The sequence below is a fragment of the Melanostigma gelatinosum genome, assembly GCF_949748355.1.
Source record: "Melanostigma gelatinosum genome assembly, chromosome: 19".
NCBI lineage: Eukaryota > Metazoa > Chordata > Actinopteri > Perciformes > Zoarcidae > Melanostigma > Melanostigma gelatinosum.
Window position 1 is genome coordinate 10,501,974 of NC_136652.1, and position 21,915 is coordinate 10,523,888.

The 21,915-nt window shown below is 40.6% G+C and overlaps 1 protein-coding gene across 1 annotated transcript in view; it reads left to right on the forward strand.

Moving 5' to 3' along the window:
- LOC306793574 (regulator of G-protein signaling 6-like) overlaps positions 1-21,915 on the forward strand; it is a gene marked incomplete at its 5' end in the record, with an annotated part of 55,992 nt that overhangs the window by 29,462 nt on the left and 4,615 nt on the right. The window contains 12 exons of the mRNA XM_079291230.1: positions 8,274-8,370; positions 9,973-10,023; positions 10,956-11,062; positions 13,065-13,116; positions 14,502-14,566; positions 14,815-14,891; positions 16,026-16,107; positions 16,262-16,336; positions 16,753-16,854; positions 17,101-17,162; positions 19,564-19,674; positions 20,418-20,543. Of these exons, the coding sequence (XP_079147356.1) occupies positions 8,274-8,370; positions 9,973-10,023; positions 10,956-11,062; positions 13,065-13,116; positions 14,502-14,566; positions 14,815-14,891; positions 16,026-16,107; positions 16,262-16,336; positions 16,753-16,854; positions 17,101-17,162; positions 19,564-19,674; positions 20,418-20,543 (1,007 nt within the window). The remainder of the gene's footprint in view (positions 1-8,273; positions 8,371-9,972; positions 10,024-10,955; positions 11,063-13,064; positions 13,117-14,501; positions 14,567-14,814; positions 14,892-16,025; positions 16,108-16,261; positions 16,337-16,752; positions 16,855-17,100; positions 17,163-19,563; positions 19,675-20,417; positions 20,544-21,915) is intronic.

Here is a 21,915-nt window from a genome sequence, read left to right on the forward strand (position 1 = left end):
AGGGTCACATTGTGTTTTTTATGCTTTTAAATGTCTGCTCTGTTAAGCACTTTGTGATACGACTGTCTGTGAAAAGCGCTATATAAATAAAATTCATTCATTCATTCATTGGTATTTAGCTCAAAGGACCGCCTCACAGAGCAGCTAGCATGGCAGATAAACAATGTTTGGAAACATATCCAACAACTTCTAAACAATAATAAACTTATTTTTCTACAAAACATAGTCATATAGATGTCATGATTCATTTTTCAGCAATACTATTTCATCCAGACACTTGTGTTGAATATAACAGTAGCATGGGGTGAGTGTTTTTAAAATAGACTTCAACCACTGTGGTGTGATTTTGCATTATGTTGTCATTTGTTTCATGTTGTTGGAGAAAACAATATGATTTGTTTCAGATGAACAAACCAGACTTTTTTTTATTTTATTTTGTCCTGAGCGGCCTTATAGATTGCTCGGGGATGGCATCGGCTGTCAGGCAGAGATGTACTGGCAGTCAACTGTGTCAGAGTCATCCTGTTGTCATTACACCTCCATTAACAGTCACATCAGCCTGCTGCCAGATGCACTGGGCTGAAACCAGGAAGGACTCATCATCACTGTCACACAGCCATCGTGTCGGACGTTCAGACAGAAACCCATATAATGCAGGCAGGCGGCTGCACCATCTCCAGTCATTACGCCCACTCTGGGTGAATGGCAATTCATTTGGTGTGTGTGTGAGAGACACTGTGTGTTAATGTGTGACTGATGCCCACTCACATACATTTTGGCACGACATTTAATCAGTTCCATGAAACTAATTTGACTTTTGCGAGGTTGACATGCTAATCCTCTTCATGAATATACAAAAATGCTAATATCCTGCATGATATATTAGATCTAATATAGGATTACCCGAGTCCTCTTATTGCAGTAGTCGTATGGAAGTGCATGTTCATGAACTGTAAATGCCCGGACCTTATGAAACAATGTCCAGCATCAGGAAGATTCATTATCACAACCTTATTATGGCACACTTTGACAGAAGGTCGACATAATATAACTTTAGCCTCTTTGTGTTACTGAGAACATGTGCAAAGGACATATTTATTGTTTCATAGCATAAAGCTCCCGAGGATATGTTAATTAGGGAACGATAATACAGTGTGAAAAAAGGGAGTCGTACACGGCAACACCCCCGGCAAAAAAAACATACCTGATCGAATCATAATATTTACACTCTATAATTGCACCTTACAATATTATTGTGAGGACACAACACTTCTCACATGCACAATAACAACTATGGTTATTACATATATAGATAGATAGAGAGAGATACATAGAGAGAAGAGATATAGATTTGCCTTTGTAAATAGGGATGATTCCCTGGGTTGGCTGTTAACATGCAGAACAATATAAATTTGCCAGTTATCTGGAGACTGCCTGTAGGAAGAGAGGGGAAAAAAATTTTTCTGATGTAATCTGTTGATATTTAATAGTTTTTATGTAAACAACTCATCCTGGATACTGAGTTTACTGAGACAGGAAGATGTAATAGTGGTGTTTTGTATTTACATGTGCACCAAATGATGGCACGACACAGAAATAAAACAAATTAAATAAATGAAATATATTTGTGAAAGCTTGCGGTCGATAACCGACTGCTTTGAGTCCATACAAATCTCATTAATTTTGAGCAGGACTGTTTGTTTTTGTCACCACTTCGTCTACTTTTCATTATAACGCTGCACATCATCATTTTTATCTCTTTGCCTGCTTTATAATTGCACATGTTGTTGCCCCACAGCAAGTTGAGTAATATCAAGTCTTTCACAAAGATAATTTCTTAATAAATATTTATGCTCATTATTCTCTCTGAATTTAGTCCAGAGCTTCAGGGTTTAAAATGTTTCACCACCAAGATGATCCGAGTTCACTGATTTACAATTAAGACAGTGATCGTATGCAACACTAACAGGGGGGAACCTGGCCTTTTCTTATCTAAGATCCTTTGTCAAAGTTTATTGGAGGGTATTAGAACTATGAAAATCATACCCAAATATTCCCTGTTTCAATTAGTCTAGTATAAACTACATACAACACATTCATTAGCTGGATTATTACATTAAGGGTCTCAAATTACAATACAGCAGTATATTACATGATCTTATATGACACTGGGACTATTATGGAAATAATAATAGCAGGGTCATAATGTTTCAATATACATTTGTGATTCCTTAAAATACCTAGTGAAAACATAGTGTTATGATCCTGTTGCTGAAAAATGTAATTCTGGGAGAAACCCAGACCTTTATTCTTAGACCACTGCAAATAAGCTTCCAATGCTATAATGCTTCATATCAATATGGGATACCAGAATACAGGACAGATGGATATAATTAAAATGCAAATAAAAAGGAGCGGTATCCCCCAGAATGAGCCCCTGGCAGTCTAATCTTAGCCTGATTGTGATCTGCTCTTCAAAGATCCATGTGATATCTGTAGCGCTGCAGCAGCTGTGGGATTCAGGAACTGTAGGGGAGGAAAGTTTCCCGACTGACAGAAGAGCCTGGTCTCAGAATGAACGGTTACCCAAGATGACACATACAGTATTCATACACCTACACACACACACACACACACATTCCAGCACACACCAAAGCGTCTATACATACCTCATTCCACACACTACTCCACTGTTGTCTCTAAACATACAGAGCCTGGGGTACAACTACAGAGACATATGGCTTCAGCTCGATCACTATCTGATACTGCAGCATTGTGCTGTGCTGTTGAACCAGGACCAAACAAGGGCAATAGTATAAAACCACGACTGGAACATGCACCACCGATTCTTAGATTACACTATGGCTGAAACACACTATTTAACTAGAGCTAAAATACCAGTGAATATTCAACCAATTTAGAGCTGACACATTTGTGATTTCAACAACAGTGAATTTCAAACATCACAGTGTTTCAGGGTGGATCCGACAGCGACCACTGCTGTTGTGATGAGCTTGAATATCATTATGGCCACCCACAAAATGAGCTGGGATTTCAGGATTCATTTAACTGGGGCCTCTGAAAGGACAGTTGGACATGGAGAGCGACTCTTAGCTCATTTCTTCACGCAGCCCTGTCTCACCAAATGGCGTTAACAAGACGATTTGTCATTAAGCGTGCAATAAGAAAGGAGTTTATGCATTTTGAGTATCATTTTATGACATTTAATCTGGATTTACTACAGTTTTAAATACCGGTACATGCACGTTAATATGCTCTGCTCAGAGCAAGTGATGTATAAAAAGTGAGAGGTTGATGCATCAAACAAATGCAGAACTTTCAACCTGGAGGCCAGTGTTTCAGACCAGTGTTCATGAGTTATTTTGAAGTTACGTTTGTGACTTGTTTTCCATACTAATGCTTATGTCCTGCGGAATGTCCTTAATATGTAATTCTATTCATAGCCTTTCCCCTGAGATCTAGTTCCTGCATGTTAAACTGCAACAGGAAACACAACAGTTGTAAGTTTTGGTGTCTTTTGGTGGTTCGAACTTTGACAGATTTAAATACATTTCCGTGACGGTGGAAGTGTAGAGTAAATTGGATTATTAGGATCATAATCATAAATATGACATCGGGATTTTTGTGTGTGTGTGTGTGTGTGTGTGTGTGTGTGTGTGTGTGGGAGAGCTGATGCAGCTCATGCTAGCAGCAGGTTGTGAAATCTTGATATACTGAGGTTGTTTCCAAGGTAGCCTTGCTTTGCCAGACTGAATTTGCACTGCTCCAGGACAAGCGTTTTCTAAACTGCTGTCACATACAGTATCTTATACAATGAAAGCATAATTATACACATGATTGACCCTTTGAGGTACAGTATGCAATTCTTAAATCTGGTTGACAACAAACGTATTAAATCGGTGGTGTATTGGCACTTTTATTGCCACGTTCCCAAACATCTTTATGTAAATAGTTTGATATTTAGATAACTCTAGCAACATGATGCGCAACCTTGTGTGCCAGCAACATTTCTGCATATAACACCATATAATAAGAGCTTCTCCTGAAATGAGCTGCTTTCCATTTCAAGGGATCATGATGAAGTTATTTTTAGTGACAAATTAAATGTTGGGAAAGTTTGTTGAGTTTGTGGTGATACAAAATACAACATGCTGGCCGACTGGGACGTGTAGATAATGAGTCTCCTCAGACTCATTGTGTCAGATTATATATGAGGAATATGTGCCATTGACCTAAAATGCAGATTGAGTTTCTTTGAATCAATTTTACGCCCAGAAGTTGAGCCAAAATCTGGCTTCCTGTCACTGGATCTGTAATTTAATCTCATGGCTACTTTCAACCATTTACAGTATTTAGATGGACCCTGATAAGCTTCAAAGTGCAACCTTGCATGTTGCTTTATGTTCAATACATTTCATTACAACCCTGAAGTCCACTCACAACATATACTTATGTCAGATGACTCTGTATATTTGAAGCGTATTACTATTTCATGGGATTTGGGATTATTGCAGAAAATAAAACTGTGTGGCAAAACAAACTTGTAGGAGTTTTGTTTAGCAAGATCATTTTCACAAATGAACACCACTTTTATGATACTTTTTTTTTTTTTAAAGGGTGATAGCAATCGTCAGAAGTTAAAAAAACTAAAAACATTTACTTTGAATGGCTGCTGCACTCAGCAGAGAGTTCCTCTTCCTGGGTGTGGGTTAACCCCGCCCCCTACAATTAAGCCACCCCCACCCCCAATCTGTCATGAACATGCATGCGCGGGAGGATATCTGCAAGTAGCTACAGTACGTGGTTGCAGCTAATATAACATTATTAATATGCGCATGACATTTTCAAGAAACTATCTGTTTGGGTGGCTATCGGCTAATTATTTCACCCTTCTTCTCACATCTCCTTTTCCTTTTGTTGTCACTTGACATTCTGTCTGAGTGTTCCTTATCAGTATGCAAGTGCCACTTAAAGCACAGATGACCATGTTGCAACCAGTGTGGTGTTTCAGCACTTGATTGTGAGGGATCTTGTGAAGGTCATATATAGAGGTGCTATAGCATTTCTGGAAGGAGTGAAATCAGCGAATGGTCTCATATGACTCGTCTGATCACATACCTTGCCTCCCCAGGAATCTAAATGAATAAGTTCATGGAGTGCAATGCTGCTCTTCAAGGTGTATGTTAAATATGACCATCAGTCATCAATTTGAAACCTTACAGCCGATAAAGAAAAGACGACTGACACTGTTACCATGGTTGAGACTTATGATACATCATTTGAAGAGTGATTTAATTTAAAAGTAAATGTTCGACACCTTCAAGAATGATCTGAAGCATCAATGCATCGTAAGGAAATTAGGCCTGTCACAGTGTGGAAGGCTTGGAGTTGCATGGTTCCAACGAGGTCATTTTCTTTCTTTTCTCTCAAAGTACGTTACCCAGGTATCCCTGCGCAGACATCCTCTGGGCCACAGCTGACATTTACTCTCTCAGCAGGATGTATGTCTGCTTCAGTGTAAACACTGTGATGGCCTTTCCTGTCTCCTCTCCAAAGATCCAGAGATTTCTCTTTGTGTAAAGAAAAGACTAATTGCAGCTGTTTCATGGTCAGGAATTCACAAGGGGGGGGGGGGGTATTATTTTAGAGTAAGTGTACTTTATTGGCCTCCTCTGCATACATTTGGGATGTGCATGTCAGGTTGTGGATCCATGAGTCCACGTGGCTACTGAGAATGTATTAGCCCACTTTCATTCTGAAAAGGGTTTTTCTGCAAAGCGACTATCTCTATTATTTAATTTACAACACGGTGGTATTTTTATCCAAGTAAAACATTTGAATACTTCCTTCACCTTCAATGTTTTCCAAAGACGAAGCTTACCCTTGCCATAATATCAGTTTGAAAGAATATTGTGCTTATTTGTGCCTCCCTACACTTCAGTATCCATCAGTTGCTTCTTTCTGTCTTGCATAAGGCTCGAGTATGAATGATGCCCACTCAAACAATAAACGGATTACTGAGGCAATGGCATCAGCATCACTGGTGAGGCCATCCTGCTGCCCAAGGGGATCGTTAAACCGCAATCATCAGCATAGCCTGTGTCACTCTTAAGCTCACCTGTCTGTCAAACTGCTTGCCAGCCCACTAGCTGGTCCATGCTAAGCTCATGACGCTAACGCTGTAATCAGGCAGCTCACTGCCCCACGGGGAGTTGAATAGAGTGGCTCGCAATAAGTCTGATGAAGTATGTTCCCACTGGATTGCACAAAAAGACAAGACAGAAACACAAACACACAGGCACACTCACACATCCCATCAACAGGGAAATACAGATGCGTTCAGGTACCTCGTGTAACTTTAAAGTGATTCTTGAGATATTTTTGATTGTTTCTCAGTTTCTGCTAAGCGATTGTTGCCGTGGCGATTCTTTTTTTAAAATCCACTCCCCAGGGATGAGACCAGTGATGTGATGTTTTCATTCTTTGGTTTTCGAGCTTGAGTTTTCTTCTCATTGTTCAACCATCGTGGCTTTCACAGATGATGCTTACTAGTATTACTATTAATTTGACATGTGCTTGTTTAAAGCTGTCTGTTTTGTACTCTCGACTGTGACTAATCGAACAACTTTTACTCAACTTGTCGTATCCATGTAAAGGAAAACGTCCCCTGATGCCTTTTATTTTCCAGGTTAAAGAAATGGCAGCGTTTTGTGATCAGACATCCAGGCGGCAGTTTTATATTTTCTTTTCCTAAAACGATTCTGTCTACGGCTGTTGTAGTCTGTAATCATCCTGTAGTGATTACCTGTTTTGATTGGTTGGCCAGGAGTGAATTGTTCGCGACAGCGGAAACCATTCGAGTCATTCGAGCAGCTGTCCCCACACATCATCAAGGTCTAGTTAGAATTGTATTATTATATTGATTCTGATCTTTAGCCCGAAGCTGCCCGTGCCCTACCTTATAGCAGACAGCCAGCAGCAGTTTCTTTCAACAAAGGAGAGGAACAGGGTGGCAAAGGAATGATGGACAGAGATGTAAAACCAGAAGGCGTGTCAGTTTGAATGTTGGCTATGAACGTCTAGTCTTTGAGGTGAATGATATGTTTTTGAGCTTTTCTTTTCTTTAATATTTGAAGGCAACAAAAGTACTTCTTTCAAGAGGGACACGAGCAGTCTCCTGTGTGAAAGACAGACTTTCTATTGCCTGGTTTGAAACATATTTGAGAAACATCAAAAGCAAACATAATCCACAACGTAATTCACAATGCAGTTTTGTTGTGTGGGTGTGCTGTATGTGCAGTGCAATACACTGTATGCACTAGAAGCATGGGAAGTCAAGTGTTTTTCTTTTCTGTACGTCCATGACTGTGAATCATTGTATCTTTAATGTGACCTCTTTCATGGTCCAGGTGTAAAAACCCTCTCGTTCTGTTTATAGAAGTGCTGATTTCTGTGGTAGTTTTGAGTTAGCTGTCTCCAAAGCGACCAACTTATCACATCCCACTCACTGACACAAACAGGAAAGCATCTGTGCAGAGAGGGGGTGTCAACACTGCAATCAAAACAACAGATCTGACTACTACAGTGCAAAGTGGGCGTTGTTTTGTTTAATATCGCGACAGCTGTGATAAAGGGCCAATGGCACGTGCTGATCTAGCAGAACCTCATCTTCTGCTTGTATCAAATGATTTCCTCTGACTCAGTTTTGAGATGCCCTCCCACTTCATGCTGTTGTAGCAATTATGACCATATACAGTAACCTGATTACAGCTTTTTTTTTATTCAGCATGTTTAAAGGCCCCATTAAATGGGATTGTTACTTCCTTAATATGATTTATTTATTTATAAAACAAGATTATGAGGCGGGATATTAGAGTGACTGATCAAACTTAAGGATAAACCAATGAGAAATGAGTGCTGTAGATAAGGAGAACACACTAGTGCAGCATGAGCTCACCACTCCAAATTAATTGTTTTCCGGCAGCAATTTTCCAGGAGGTACAAGTGCTTATTTCATAGCATGTAAAAACATTAGCATGGTTCAATTAATCAAAGGCCTTGGTACACCAGAAACTCTGAAAGCTTTGTTTCCGTTTGTGCTTAAATTTAGCACCCAGATGTTGTGCTGCGTCTAATTTCAGAGGCAGCTGCTTTTTAACAGGTCCGCTTATAAATGTGTTTTTCAATCTTAATTAACTTGTTTTCACTGTGTCTGCTTTTCCCTTTTTGTCTTTGCCGGCCATCCCCTGCAGATTGAAGACATTGTCACTCTCATCCAGGATGAAACGGAGGGTGTGCCCATCAGAACTGTGAAAAGTTTCATGACCAAAATCCCCAGCGTTGTTACAGGTAAGAAGTAGAGAGAGAGGAAGAGATGTCAAAGAAGGGCAAAGCCTGCACTGTGCAAGCACTGTTCCATGTGAGAAAGTCAAAAGGGGGCTCTGAGGAGACCATCCACCCAATCCTCTTTGTGGATCCTGGTTTTAGGGTAGCTTGTGAATTACATCTTGAAATAAGGTGGATAAATCCTTTGTTATTGCCGTCAAAAGTATGTATTCGTTTTTGATCAAACAAGCGATACTGCTGTTTTTCTGGTCAGGATAGTCTCCCAAAAGTTCTATTTGCTATTGGATTATGTCATTTACTTTTGTCAGGGAACCACTTCCTGTTAACTTGCAATATCTCTCCATCTCTCTTCTAACATGGATGGATCGATATACATACATATGTGTGTTGTGGCTGCATTTCATTCTGGTTCTGTTTTGGCTGCTGCTCCGTTTCTTCATCAGTGGCTCACTGGAGAACAGCTGAAGGGGAAAGTAGGAGGACATTATATGATTAAATGTTTGCGAGTGTGGAAGCGTAGAGAGTAATGCTGTTGTCCTACTGTCAATGTGCCCTTAAGCAAGGCAATCAACCTCCAACTGCTTCAGCAGAGCTGGGACTCTAGGTGGCAATGTCTTGAACTGCATTATTAGGAAACATAGCGCATGACATTTCAAGTAGAAAAATAACAACATTATGAGCCACTTGTACCTGTCAGGTGGGGATTGAAGTCGGCCACCTTGCCTGCTGGCTGTTGTTGCTTCGATTCATCATCTAAATCACTTTAAAGTCTGGAGCCACAGTGGGAGGCTTTGACTCACCCCGAACAAATGATGGAAACAAAGAAAGGCCATTAACATTCTTCTTCTTCACCGTCTCAATCCTTGCACTCATGGAAAATGCATTACCCCAGTTTGCCATAAGCAGAGCATAACAATAAACACAATTACTACAGCAGTGGATGGATGTGCAGAACAGCGGCTCAAATGTTTGGAGATGAGTGCCGAGGGCGAGGAAACTAATGAATGGTGAAGAATTAAACGCCGCCTCTCAGGGAAAGCAGAGGGGAAAAAGCACAGATGAGATGAAAGTCTATCTCCTCCGAAAAAAAACTTAACCCATCGTAAATTATCACATAGAATAATGTAAATTCTCTAAATATGAGACTTGTCTTGGTTGATGTATCTGTTTCAAGACAACTGCTTGAGATGAAGCGGTCAGAATATGTATTTCTTCTTCATTGGGTTCTCTTATTTTGAAACTGTTTCTTTAATTTAGCTTGCAGTTATATTTATTTTATTTTAAACATTTGATATCCTCTATTACACAGCATTTCAAATGCAGTTTTTGAGTTTATCATGGCCTTTCTTCCTTTTAATTTAATTTAATTTAATTTAATTAATCTTGTCTTATTCCATTCATTTTTTTGTTTTTGAAGGGGATAAGTAGTGGAAAAGACTATTTATACATTTACATTTGGTCCCAAATGTGGTTCCCTTTTCTATCCTCATGCATTTCTCACTCTACCCCATTTCCTTCCATTTCTTAAATCACGCCCCATCTCTACCAGATGTGTGTCCACACACTGTATAACCATCATTTGTCTTTCTGTCTGACCTGATTCAGGGACAGATATTGTACAGTGGCTGATGAAGAACCTGTCCATCGAGGATCCAGGTAAGTGTTGACAAATGATACAAGACTGCAGCGCTAGTGTCAGAACGACAGGGCTTCATTTACTAAAAGGCATTTCATTATTGTAAGAAGTAGACACAGAAACCTACTGGGTGCGGCGTTTCCCAATTTTTAATGACAATTAATATGAAAGCTCTTTCTTGAAATGGCTAGACAACAGGAGGCAGGAGTTTGTCACAGCGGCCCAGTTTATGAAAGGTCAGACACAGTGTGTGGTAGGCACTGCCGGTCTTACAGGAACAATCCGTTAAACGTTATCTTTTCAGAAACATAAATACGGGTGTGTTAGAAATAGAATATCTTTGCAGTTTGCCTCCCAGTTTATCTTAAGAAACTCAAACATGATCAACAGATTACGTTATTCACAAGGTTAAACAGGCTAAAACAACAGAATGAGCAAGGAAATAGGGAAACGCAGGATTTAACAAAAAATGGCTCGATGTTATGAATTAGTTGTTTCGTTGAGCTGACCTGAGGCATGGTGGTGGGAGAGCAGTGTTTATTGCAGGTGCAATAGCCCACAGCCTGGACTGAGTCGATCGCTGAGTCATCCTCAGTCAAACCACCTCAGTGCTGAATCCTACAGCTGACATCCTATTTAAATTCAAAAAGAACACAACAGGCTGTGGAAGATGGCAAACTGTTATCAAAAACTTTGAACGCAGACGCTGTGTGACATTTAATGTCATAACACTTTAGAAAATGCTGTTCTGAAGATGGTTGTATTTGGCAGCTGCTTCACTTTTCCCCCTAAAACATCACGAGTGTCGAGTTTGATTGCATCGTCTTAATATTGCTACCACTGAGTTCATTCCATCCGAGTAGATATATATCTATATTCCCTTACGAGTGACTGTCTGAGACTAGTACTGAGCAACCCACAGTGATCAGCACTCGTTCTCTTCCTGTCACAGCTGAGGCCATGCACGTCGGGAGTCTCATTGCAGCTCAGGGGTACTTCTTCCCCATCGCAGACCACGTCCTCTCCCTCAAAGACGACGGCGCTTTCTACCGCTTTCAGGTGAGCAGGAGAATCACGAGACGATGAAGACACAGAGGAAGGCTGCGGCAGGCAGATGTGGCTGCTTCTACATGTTCTCTATATTTAGACACCGTGCAGTGAAGAGAGTCCTGTGAACATTTGCTCTTTGGTGTGTCTTGGGTTAAGAGGGTTACATAGTCTGTTGAGACTCCTGAAATTGATAAAGGACTCTGTTGAACTTCTCTTTTGTCCCCTGACACTGAGTAGAATATCAAATGTTGCCAACAAGGCTGACGTATTGGTATTTAAACATTGTTAAAAGTACAATTACATGTATGAGGTCATTGCTGAGAGAACTGATTCTGCATTTTGTGACCTCGGATTGAATTTTGAGAGACATCTGCTGGATTAGTTTACAGCTCAAACGGGTGAAGGAGTTACTTTACCAGTAAATGCACAATATTACGTAGCAGCGTTCTAGATTCTCAATGTATAGATTCAACATTCAAAAGTAATAAAGATGGGACAAGGTCCTCGTAGCGACATGAAGAACTATTGTGGAAACATAATTGTGTAGAAAAGCGATGCACTTGTTGTCATTTGGTCCCCTGAGTTTTCATCGAGCGCCATATCAGCATCTTAAGTTATCCAAAACTTTAATTCATGACCAAATACCTGAAGAATTAATGACATCCCCATCAGCCCTATACTGTGTGTCTCATGCTAAATGGCAAACGCTAGCATGCTCATGGACATTTCAGACGGTGAAGAGCTTGATCAATGGTTAAAATACACAAAGCCAGGGCCTTCACCAGAATGACATTCTTGGAATTGTGGATTTCCTTCACGTATCGTGAGTAAAAAGCTTGATTTTCTAATAATGGCTCTTTAATGTAATGGATTACTATTGTTTTCTTCAATTAATGCAAATTGCCTGTGCCTTTCATAACTGACCTAAGCTCAAACTAATCCTGCATTTGTGTGAGAGATATTGAAAAGTCCAGTGAGGCTAATCTCATTGTGAGGGCGCCTACGTTTCATAAAGACCACAATCAACTGTTGAAGATTACTTGTTCAGCAATGAAATTACAACACGCCGATCTTGATCTTGATGACAAAAGGCCCTGTCCGTTGTCCACGGCTTCTTCAGTACTACGTTGGGATCCTGTGACCCGATTAAAAATGAATGGTGGTCTGTTCAAATATTCATCAAGCGAGCGAGGGAAGCAGGTCTGTATTCGGGCTGACTGGGCGGCTACCAAAAGACACTAGAATTAGAGTATCATCATGGGACAAGAAGGAAAGAAAGACATTGTACTGCTCCTTGACTGTTCAATCCAGAATTTCCTAATTAAAAATAGGAAACTATGTTTCTACCTTCCTCAGTAGGGGAACAGCACGGTGAGATGCGAATGATCTGTGTGATCTGTGTGCGAATGATCTGTGTGATCTGTGATCAGTGATCTGTGTGCGAATGATCTTCCTGCTTCCATATTCGGAGGAGGAGGAGGAGGAGGAGGAGGAGAAATAATTAACACCCATTACAAATCTCTTTTCATTGAAACAACTAAAGATGGTTTTGAAACTGCGATTCAAAACCCTGCAAGCGATGTCAAATACCAATCCTATCGGCGTCTGTTCATTGCCTGCTGGCTTTATTATTCATCTTTCCAATAGTTTATTTTGCAGCTTTCATCGCTATACTATTATTGTGTTGCTGCAGTACTCCCACGCCTCTGCTGTACCCCAGGATGCCTCTTACCAAGAGAAACGTTTGAGGAGTCAGCTGTTCTGAATCTGTTCAATACTGATCGTGAAAACGTGTATTGCTGACTTATAGTGGTGCATTGCGACCATGTGCTCTGCTGCGTGTCAGAGACGTAACAACGGTGTCATAAGGTGATCGGCACTCTAGATTTTGAAGGAAAGTTTTGAAAGTATGCAATTGCCTGCGTAGTTTTGACTCCACATCCTTGAAATACGAACCATTGGTTGATCCACATCTTTTCACTCTCACTTTTTCACTTTGTTTTCCCATCAGGCACCGTATTTTTGGCCATCCAACTGTTGGGAGCCTGAGAACACAGACTATGGTAAGAGGGATACATTAACATTTTAGTTTACACACTTTTCTTGTGATAACTCGTCCGTATGTATGTATTCCTCTATGTTTTGAAGGATTAATGCTTTTTTTAATCAAATTGATTATCCAAGACTTGTGTTGTATAAATACGTAGTACCACTGAATGGCACAAAAGACAACATTACGATATCTGAAGGAGAGCTGATGGAGCCGTTGATCAGTATCAATGTCTCACCTGTAATATTTCACCGGTACTCGGTCTGTAAATTGAATTCACGGCGCTTTCAAGTGCGTATGAGGCTAAAGTTGAGTGCTTTCTACACTCTGAAAATCAGCTCCTCTAAACTCCTCGATATTCAGAACTAATAAAGCGATCAATTGGATCCCAAACAGCACTTTAGAAAGTGTTTCCTACAAATCTTCTTCTATCTTCACCAAGCAACATCTTATGAAATAAAGACTGAAAACTAATTATTGTGTAGCTGTAAGTGAACATTTATAGCTTCGCTGTGGAGCACAGCTCAACTCCCACAATGTTAATCGTATCTGCAGAAACAACTATACTGTATAAATAAGTCTCAGCTTCTACTTTACATGCACAGTTTTGATAGTGACTGTACGGCTATGATACGTGGAAAACTAATTATTCATTTACAGTGGGGCTGGACCAGTATGTTGGTTTGCATGACCTATACTGACTCTTTAAAGATATATAACTTTATAAACTATCTGCCAAACTTGCAATTCAATTTCATGTTTTCATTTAACTGCACGATATATTTGTGTTATTTTTCATTCAAAGGCTGAATACAAAGTGAAGTCTCTTTTCAGTACGGTCTCGTGGTTCATCTGGCTGAATGGCTCCTAACAATTCAATGATTCAATCACCAATGGAAAATAACAGAATGTGAATACATTAAATGGGTATTGTATCAAATATAGTGTCAACAATGGGATTTGACATCATTCAACTGTTAATTATGATACCTTTTGTAGGATTAAAAACACCGATATATAAGGTTATACTTGAGCATAAATACAAAGGACCTCCCGCTGAGCGATGAACTGGAGCACAACGTGTACCCTTCGCTGTAGAGGGGACAAGTCAAGAGGATAAGTCAATCACCACTCCACTTCTTGCCCTTCATCCTGTCACAGAGGCCGCCATGGAGTTGGAGTTTAGGGCTCAGCGCCTCTTCACACGCCACCTTATTTTCCTAAAGTAACAGATAAGTGGACAGGCGGCCTCTGAAACCAATTATACTCTCATACCACGGGAGGTGAGGAGAGGTGAGGCAGGGACATGGGGGACGAGAGATGCATGGATGAAGGGGAATGTGTATAGCGGCCATACTGATAAATCCCAGTCTTCGTTTGCATCTGTTCCCCTTGCAGCCATTTACCTGTGCAAGCGGACCATGCAGAACAAGACCAGGCTGGAGCTGGCAGATTATGAGGCGGTGAGTGCTGGATTTTCCCTCTATAGACGGATCAATACTTCTTAGGATTGATCTGTGTGTCAAGCTCGAGGCAGAAAATCACAATCCCCGAAAGGTCAGATTCATGAGTCTGTCATGATATCAGATCTATATTGTATCTCAGAAACTTCAAAACTATGGTTTCTCATTTTTACAAGTTTTTAATGTATTTTTTCCTTGGAGATTTTTGATCATAACATGTCTGTCTGTCTCTTTCTTCTCTCCAACAGGAGAACCTAGCCAGGCTGCAGAGAGCCTTTGCCAGGAAGTGGGAGTTTATCTACATGCAGGCTGAGGCCCAGGTCAAGTAAGTGCGCTCTGTTACCACAGCAACTCATGAAACTACCATGCATGCAGTGATGTCACTCACACCGAAGGTAAAAGACAGGCACTACAGTATAAAACCTCAATGTGCGACATCCCACATCATGAACAGTGAGTGTTTCTGCTGTTGTGGGGTTTCTTATACATTAGCTGTCCAGTGTTAGTGGGGCTCCGTAGTCTGCTTTATGTTTCTGAGGTATGTAACATGATAAATCCTTTTCATAATTTAGCAATGATAGACCGTACGCTTTGGGAACATATAGGAATTGGGAAATGGAGACAGAAGAGGGTAAAAAGGATACCTGACTGCCCTCCTTGATTTATTTATTGATATTCGCTGAATCCAAGGTGTAGAGGACAGTATGTTCAACACAGTCCCAAGATCTTTAGATTAAAAAACAAGCATTATGGACCCTGCATGGATTTGTACAGGTGTGTGTGCACCTGCAACCCATCATTTAGTGCAGAGTGATTGTGCCAGTTGCATGCAGCTTCTTTTTAAGAATTACTTTCTGGTCTGTGTGACCAAACATTTTTGAAAAAGCCAGTGATCACACAGAACGATGTTCCTGTACCAGCTTGGTTAAGGTAGAATATGTGGCAAGTAACCAGCTGTGTCTGTACAAACATACAGCTATGGAAAGAGTAAAGCAAAAATATAAAGTATGAAATTAGAATACTCAATACAATTTTGAGGTACTTTTACGTCACAAAAGTACAGTACTTGAGTAAACTTACTTAGTTATTTTCCACTATTAACTAAATTGTGGTAGAACATTAAATAGTTTATTCTCTGGGAAGGCCATTCATTTCCAAGTAAAGACACAGTAGGACACTTGTTTATTTGAACTACAAAGGAACGATGTCCTTTCTGTAGATCTGTCCACAGTGTGTGTACTCAGTGCTGTACTGTGTACACATCAGTGGTTGTGAACAGTGCGCACACACACACAAGAGATGGTGCACAGACAGGTGCAGGACCACGGCAAACCTTTTGAGCACATGAGCTTCAATATTGTTCAAAACTGATGGGCGTACAGACTCTATAACCCTTCTTTTCCATCCTGATTCAACTGCCGCATGCTGTATTTCTCACACTGACTCATCTCATCTGCAGGATCGACAGGAAAAAGGATAAAACCGAGAGGAAGATCCTTGACAGTCAGGAGAGAGCCTTCTGGGACGTCCATAGACCTGTGGTAAGCCTCTGTATGTGCATGTGAGATTGTAGCCGTCTATCCACATACTGTCTATTGTTTTCATCATCCACAGCTCTCTTTGGGTTCATTTAAATCCACCAGTACTGACTGTAACACAGATTTATTTTTATTTTTCTGCTTGTGTGTTCTCCAGCCCGGATGTGTGAACACGACAGAGATGGACATCAGGAAATGTAGACGCATGAAGAACCCCCACAGAGTTAAGAAGGTATGAGCTCCAATGACAGGGTGGGACGCTTTTGAAGGTGAAGGTCTTCCAAGGTTTAGACAAAGAAAGAAAAGCTCCTCTTTTTAAAAAATATATTATTTTCAAACCTCCACTTACTGTTATCTGGTTACAATAAATGTACATAATGAAAATACTGCAAATTCATAAAAATGCAGATTACTTTAATTACAGTGGGCATAAATTGACAAATAACATAATTAAAGCAACACTGTTTCTTCATGAAATGTACATTCATGCAAGTAATTATTTTTTAATTTACGAATTTGTATCCCATTTAATTGTACAAGTGCATTGTGGCTTTCTTCGCAGCTGTTTTCGTGCCTTATCTGCGCTGCGAGAAAGCAATGAGTGCACATTGAGTCTCTAACATCTCTCTCCCGCTTCAAACCGCCCAGTCAGTGTACGGTTTGGCGGAGGAGGGAACACCGTCTCAGAGTCCCATACACACTCCCTTGCACTACTGCAGGAAAGGCACCAAGGAGGATGTAGAGAAAGAGGTAAAATTCTGCCAAAATCATTACCTCATTTAAAAAAATGTACATATAGATTTGTACTGCGCTCCCAATGAAGCGTTGCCGACAACAATGGCAGCCTCTATACTGCATATTACACTTTATGCTACATGGTCAAATATTGCAGGAACTGTCATGTTTTCTAGCACAACGGGAGATTGTTTTCCACCACAAAGCAACTTATTTTGTATTACATAAACCAAGACTGACTCCTGTCATCTCCTCCTTCAGATCTTATTCCTGAACACCCAGCTAGACCGTCACCGTATGAAGATGTCGAAAGTTGCTGAAAGGTACAGTAAAGGGAAATCTATGCACATCATGAAGAGCATGTCTGATCTTTATCTTTTCAATCTACACACCATGTTAGCTGAGAAGGAGACACCAGCATTTCTCATGAAGATCTCGCCTGCCTGCTTTCACATCTGCTGTGCCGTCTCTGGCCATCTATAATCAGACAAACCCGTGCTCTCTTGAATTCCCTTCTATTACATCTGTACAAGAGCAGCGGCAGATGGAGGGTGATTTGTTCTGAACCTGTAGTGGTGTCTGTTTGGCATTTGAGTATTACAATGTAAGCATGATAAGAGCTTGAATTCCACAGCGTTAGTGATGTGGTCCTTTCTGTTTGGGGCTGAATAGGGTGAGGTTTACAGCTTTAGGAGGTTGTGGTTTCTCCCTGGATTTCCCTGCTTCCCCTCATTGGTTTGGCAATGGGGAATAGAGGTCCACGGGGAAGGCACAGGTCAACCTGCATGTTACTCCCACTCACATTTATGTGACAGCCCATTGAAAAGTGAAAAATAGGAAGCTGCCCGGCCTCACCTTATACTGTCCAGCAACCTTATTAGATCATTAAAGAGAGGTTAGAAGACCCAAAGATGCTCTGCTGCAAAAATATCTATTTTTAAACCAACTTCTGCCTGCCTAAAAACTTACTTTGTTTAAAAAAGTAAAAACAAAAAGCTGTCAATGTAGTAATAATATTGCAACCTGTTGCCATAAGAAATCCACTTGTTTAAGGTGTATGTATCTGTAAACAACAAAGAATTCAGCATGTCGCTGCACCAGAATTGAAAATAATTGCAGCTGGAATTTTTTTTAATTACTTGAGTCAAACAGATTTGCTTTAAAACCGTCTTGCTGTGCTGGCAGGTTTCCATGTCAAAGTAAAGGAAATAACAGATTGATTGCACTGGGTAGGGACATGGTCAGAGCAAACTGGATAATATGGAAAAGATGCTGCTGGGTGTGAACAGGGTTAAAGGTCAACAAAGCCTCGAAGCTCACATTGTAAGCTTTACAAACAGACCTGTTCTCTTATTATTATGATGTGTTGAATTGCGTTAAGTTGTACAGGCGTTCTTGGTATTTTGTCCACCTTCCTTATAGATAAAACAGATATGTATACATGCGTCTCTATTCTCTATCCTCCCTGTGTGGCACATCTACTCCTGTGTTTGCTTGCCTGACAGTCCCATCCTCTGCTCAGTCAGTCGGAACAGCCATTACTTTCCAGCAGAGCAGAAAACTGTGATTACTGCTCTGCCTCCCTGACCCTTTAACCTCTTGACTCCTTGTACAGAGCTAAGAATAATTTGTCAGATGGGATTACTTTTTGGGTCAGTAAGCATACGGTACTACTGTAGGTCGGAGTGTTTTTCTGTCAGAGATCCAGCTGAAACAGTGAGATTGAACTGCTGTTGAAACAAAATAATATATGCTGACTGAACCATTGCAGCTTTGTGCTTATGGACGTATGTAAAGACAAACGTGCATAAATCCTATTTTAATGTGATACCCTACAGCTATTTTAGCACATCTTTCAGAAAATGAAGAAGCTGATAGATGCACACATGAAGAAGCTAGATGATGCTCACTGTGCAGTCAAAGGCTGGCTCTCACAGGATGATGTTTCACTTCCTGTTCGGGATGCAAACTAAGTGCAGAGCTTTGAAGGTAGTGAGCAAAGATAGTCTTACGTGTTGTCTCTCAAAGCACTGCTCATGAACTCCCAAACAAAGTAAGAGCGCAGGTTATGATGGATGTGTTCGCTGTCCGTGGTCCTGAGTCTCCTCTTGCCTTGTGTTGTTGCTTACTGCACTCACACTGCATACATCTGAGATGCGTTTGTCTCTTCTTGAAAACTTGGCCATGACCTGGCATCATCATTTTTTCCCCAAAGCTTGTAAGTACTCAAATGTGTTACATACAATACAGATACTGCATTATGTCATGGAGGGATGCAACAGTGGCTTAAATGATGTCGTAAAGAAACCACATTGGTGATAAGATTCTTGAGTTGCGGTTGAAACTGAGCAGAGAAACATTTTCCGAGTCCTGTTCCTGTTGTTGCACTTTTTTCTCCTCTTTGTCTCTCGGTTCTTGTTTCTCGCAGACTATCAAAGAGAGGTAGGAGGATCACATCGGAGCTTTTGATCAGAACAGATGTTCCTGCTTAACGATTTATTTTTCCATAATTTACTAGATTAACTTCAGATAGCATTCAAGTCACAATTAAATCAGGTTAACAAGGGAAATATTGATTGATTGAATATTGAAACATTCAAAATGGGTGCAGTGTTAAACTTCATCTCTTAACTTTTGACCAGCTATGCCCTCAACCTCTCCTGTCCTCTGTCTCCTGTCCTGTGCGTGTGTGTGTGTGTGTGTGTGTGTGTGTGTGTGTGTCAGTCTGATAAGCTACACCGAGCAGTACATGGACTATGACCAGTTTGTGACGGTACAGGAGCCGTCCAACCCCTGGACCAGCGATGACCCCTCCCTCTGGGATCTGGAGGCCAGGTATAAGAACAGAAACATATATTTTCTGGGTTAGGTGTCAGGTTTTGAAATATAATTTTGAATGTGGACGTTTATTGAAAAACCACTGAAAAAAATCACGTCAGTTTTTCTTTTAAGCCTGTTTTTAGAAATTGTATCTTGAACCACGGCACGATGAAACAGATCAACACTGTAGAATCAAGAGTGGGTTCACAGCAGCAGTGAGGACTGGAAATCTTTAGTACTTTGAGTGATTGGCTTTTTTCTGAATTGGTGAACGAAAGGTCGCTCAGCTTACTCGATCAATCCTAATAAAACATTCCACCTCAGTTTGTGTTTCTAACACGTATTGGACAAAGTCAAATAATTGATCATCCTTTGAAACGGTATCTTGACAAAAGAAGGTAATGAACTGAAGAATTACAGAGGGCAGTCGCAGCTCTCGCCTGCTCTGAATTATGCAGGAATTGATTAGAGCAGACGTATGATCATTGCGCCTAATGTAGTTTAATAATTCATCTGAATTCATTAATTGTAGGACAGGAGAAAACATATTCCCTTAGAGATTAAAATAGATTTTCCGATGAATGATGGCATAATGCGCAGCTTTCCTGACACCAATCTCACATCAACATCAGCCCTCCCTACACTGAGCATTTCTCCACCATTTCCCTTGAATTAAATATCTTTTTTTTAATCTTGACATCCCTGCAAAAACGTAAGGTTGACGTTGACACTGCCTGTTACTCTCCATCCTCTCCCAGTAAGGAGCCCAGTCAACAGAGGGTGAAGAAGTGGGGTTTCTCTCTGGAGGAGGCCCTGAAGGACCCGGCAGGACGGGAGCTCTTCCTGAAGTTCCTGGAGTCAGAGTTCAGCTCAGAAAACCTGCGGTGAGCACACAAGAATCTTCAATGTGTATTGTGTGTAATAATGTATTCAGCATTAGAAAAATTCAATTTCAAAAATTAAATTTCCTGACATACAGTATGGTTCTACAAATGCACTTTTTGTGCATTTTTTCTTGTGACATTGTGAAGAGAGTATAACAGTTATACAAAAGCTTTCACTGATCTGAAAATAGACACAAAAGGCTGATTTCTCTTTGGCATCCCTGTTGTTCCAACCTACCATTTCAACCCACTTGTGCGCTGTAAACACAAGACGAACCAAATAACAAGTGAAATATGTTCCTGTTCCCAGTACAGGAGATCTGTACCTTGAACACACAAAGAAAAAAAGGTGCCACTCACAGAAATCAAAATGTCATAAACACAAAAATTCAGGAATGGAGAAGGATAGGAAAAAAAACATCCTGTTGAGCTGCAGACATGGACTTGAAAGTCAATTCTTCTCTGAGTTTTGCTCAGCAAGATAGATCAGTAACTGGTTTCTTTGAAATGATTTCTCAGCAGCAGCGGCAACTAAAAAACAAATGTGTTACGTGAACAGATCAGATGAAATGATCCTAAACTGATGGCTGTTGAGAAACTTAGTAAGAGCAATAAAGAGCTATGAGAGCATCTAGAATATAATTCAAAATAAGTTTTATTCTGTTTGTTTTCACCACCGTCGTAGCTCTTTCAAGTATTATTGTGACATTTTGGAAATACACACATTGAAAATACCACTCATGTCTGTGTGTTATGGAACTGGAGCCAATCAGCTACTAGCCTAGCTTAGCATAAAGACTGCGAACAAATAACAGTGTGTGTGTGTGCTTGTACAGTATGTACACTAATGTGCAAGTGTGTATTCTTGTAATTTAATGAAGTTGTTGATTTCACAGCATTGTGGCTTATTGATTTTCAGTGATATTAACTTCATCCCTTATTTTGACATAGATTCATGGCCTTACGTCGTGTTTAGGCCTTTATGCAACAGAGCAGCATTCAGCCCGAGTCTTTGCGATGCGTATGTGAGTGAGAGTGTTCATTTCGAACGGCGAGAGAGAGAGAAGGAGACGAGAGATTTGTTAGGAATCACAGTTCGGTAATGAACTCTGAGAGAGAACATGGAGGTCATTGATACCTCTGAGCTACACAGGGAGAAACCGCACACATACACATGGCAGAGAGAGCATACACCCTCATCACTACTTACCTCCTGGCTATCCTGCCAGTCTCCTCTCGTCTCTCTCTCCCTCTCTCTTGTTCCTTTTTTCGGACCTTTAATTACTTTTGCTTTTATGAGGGCGCTTTTGGAAAAGCACTACCGAGGAAGAGAGTGAGAAACGGAGAAGCAGACCCCAGAGTGTCTCTCTCT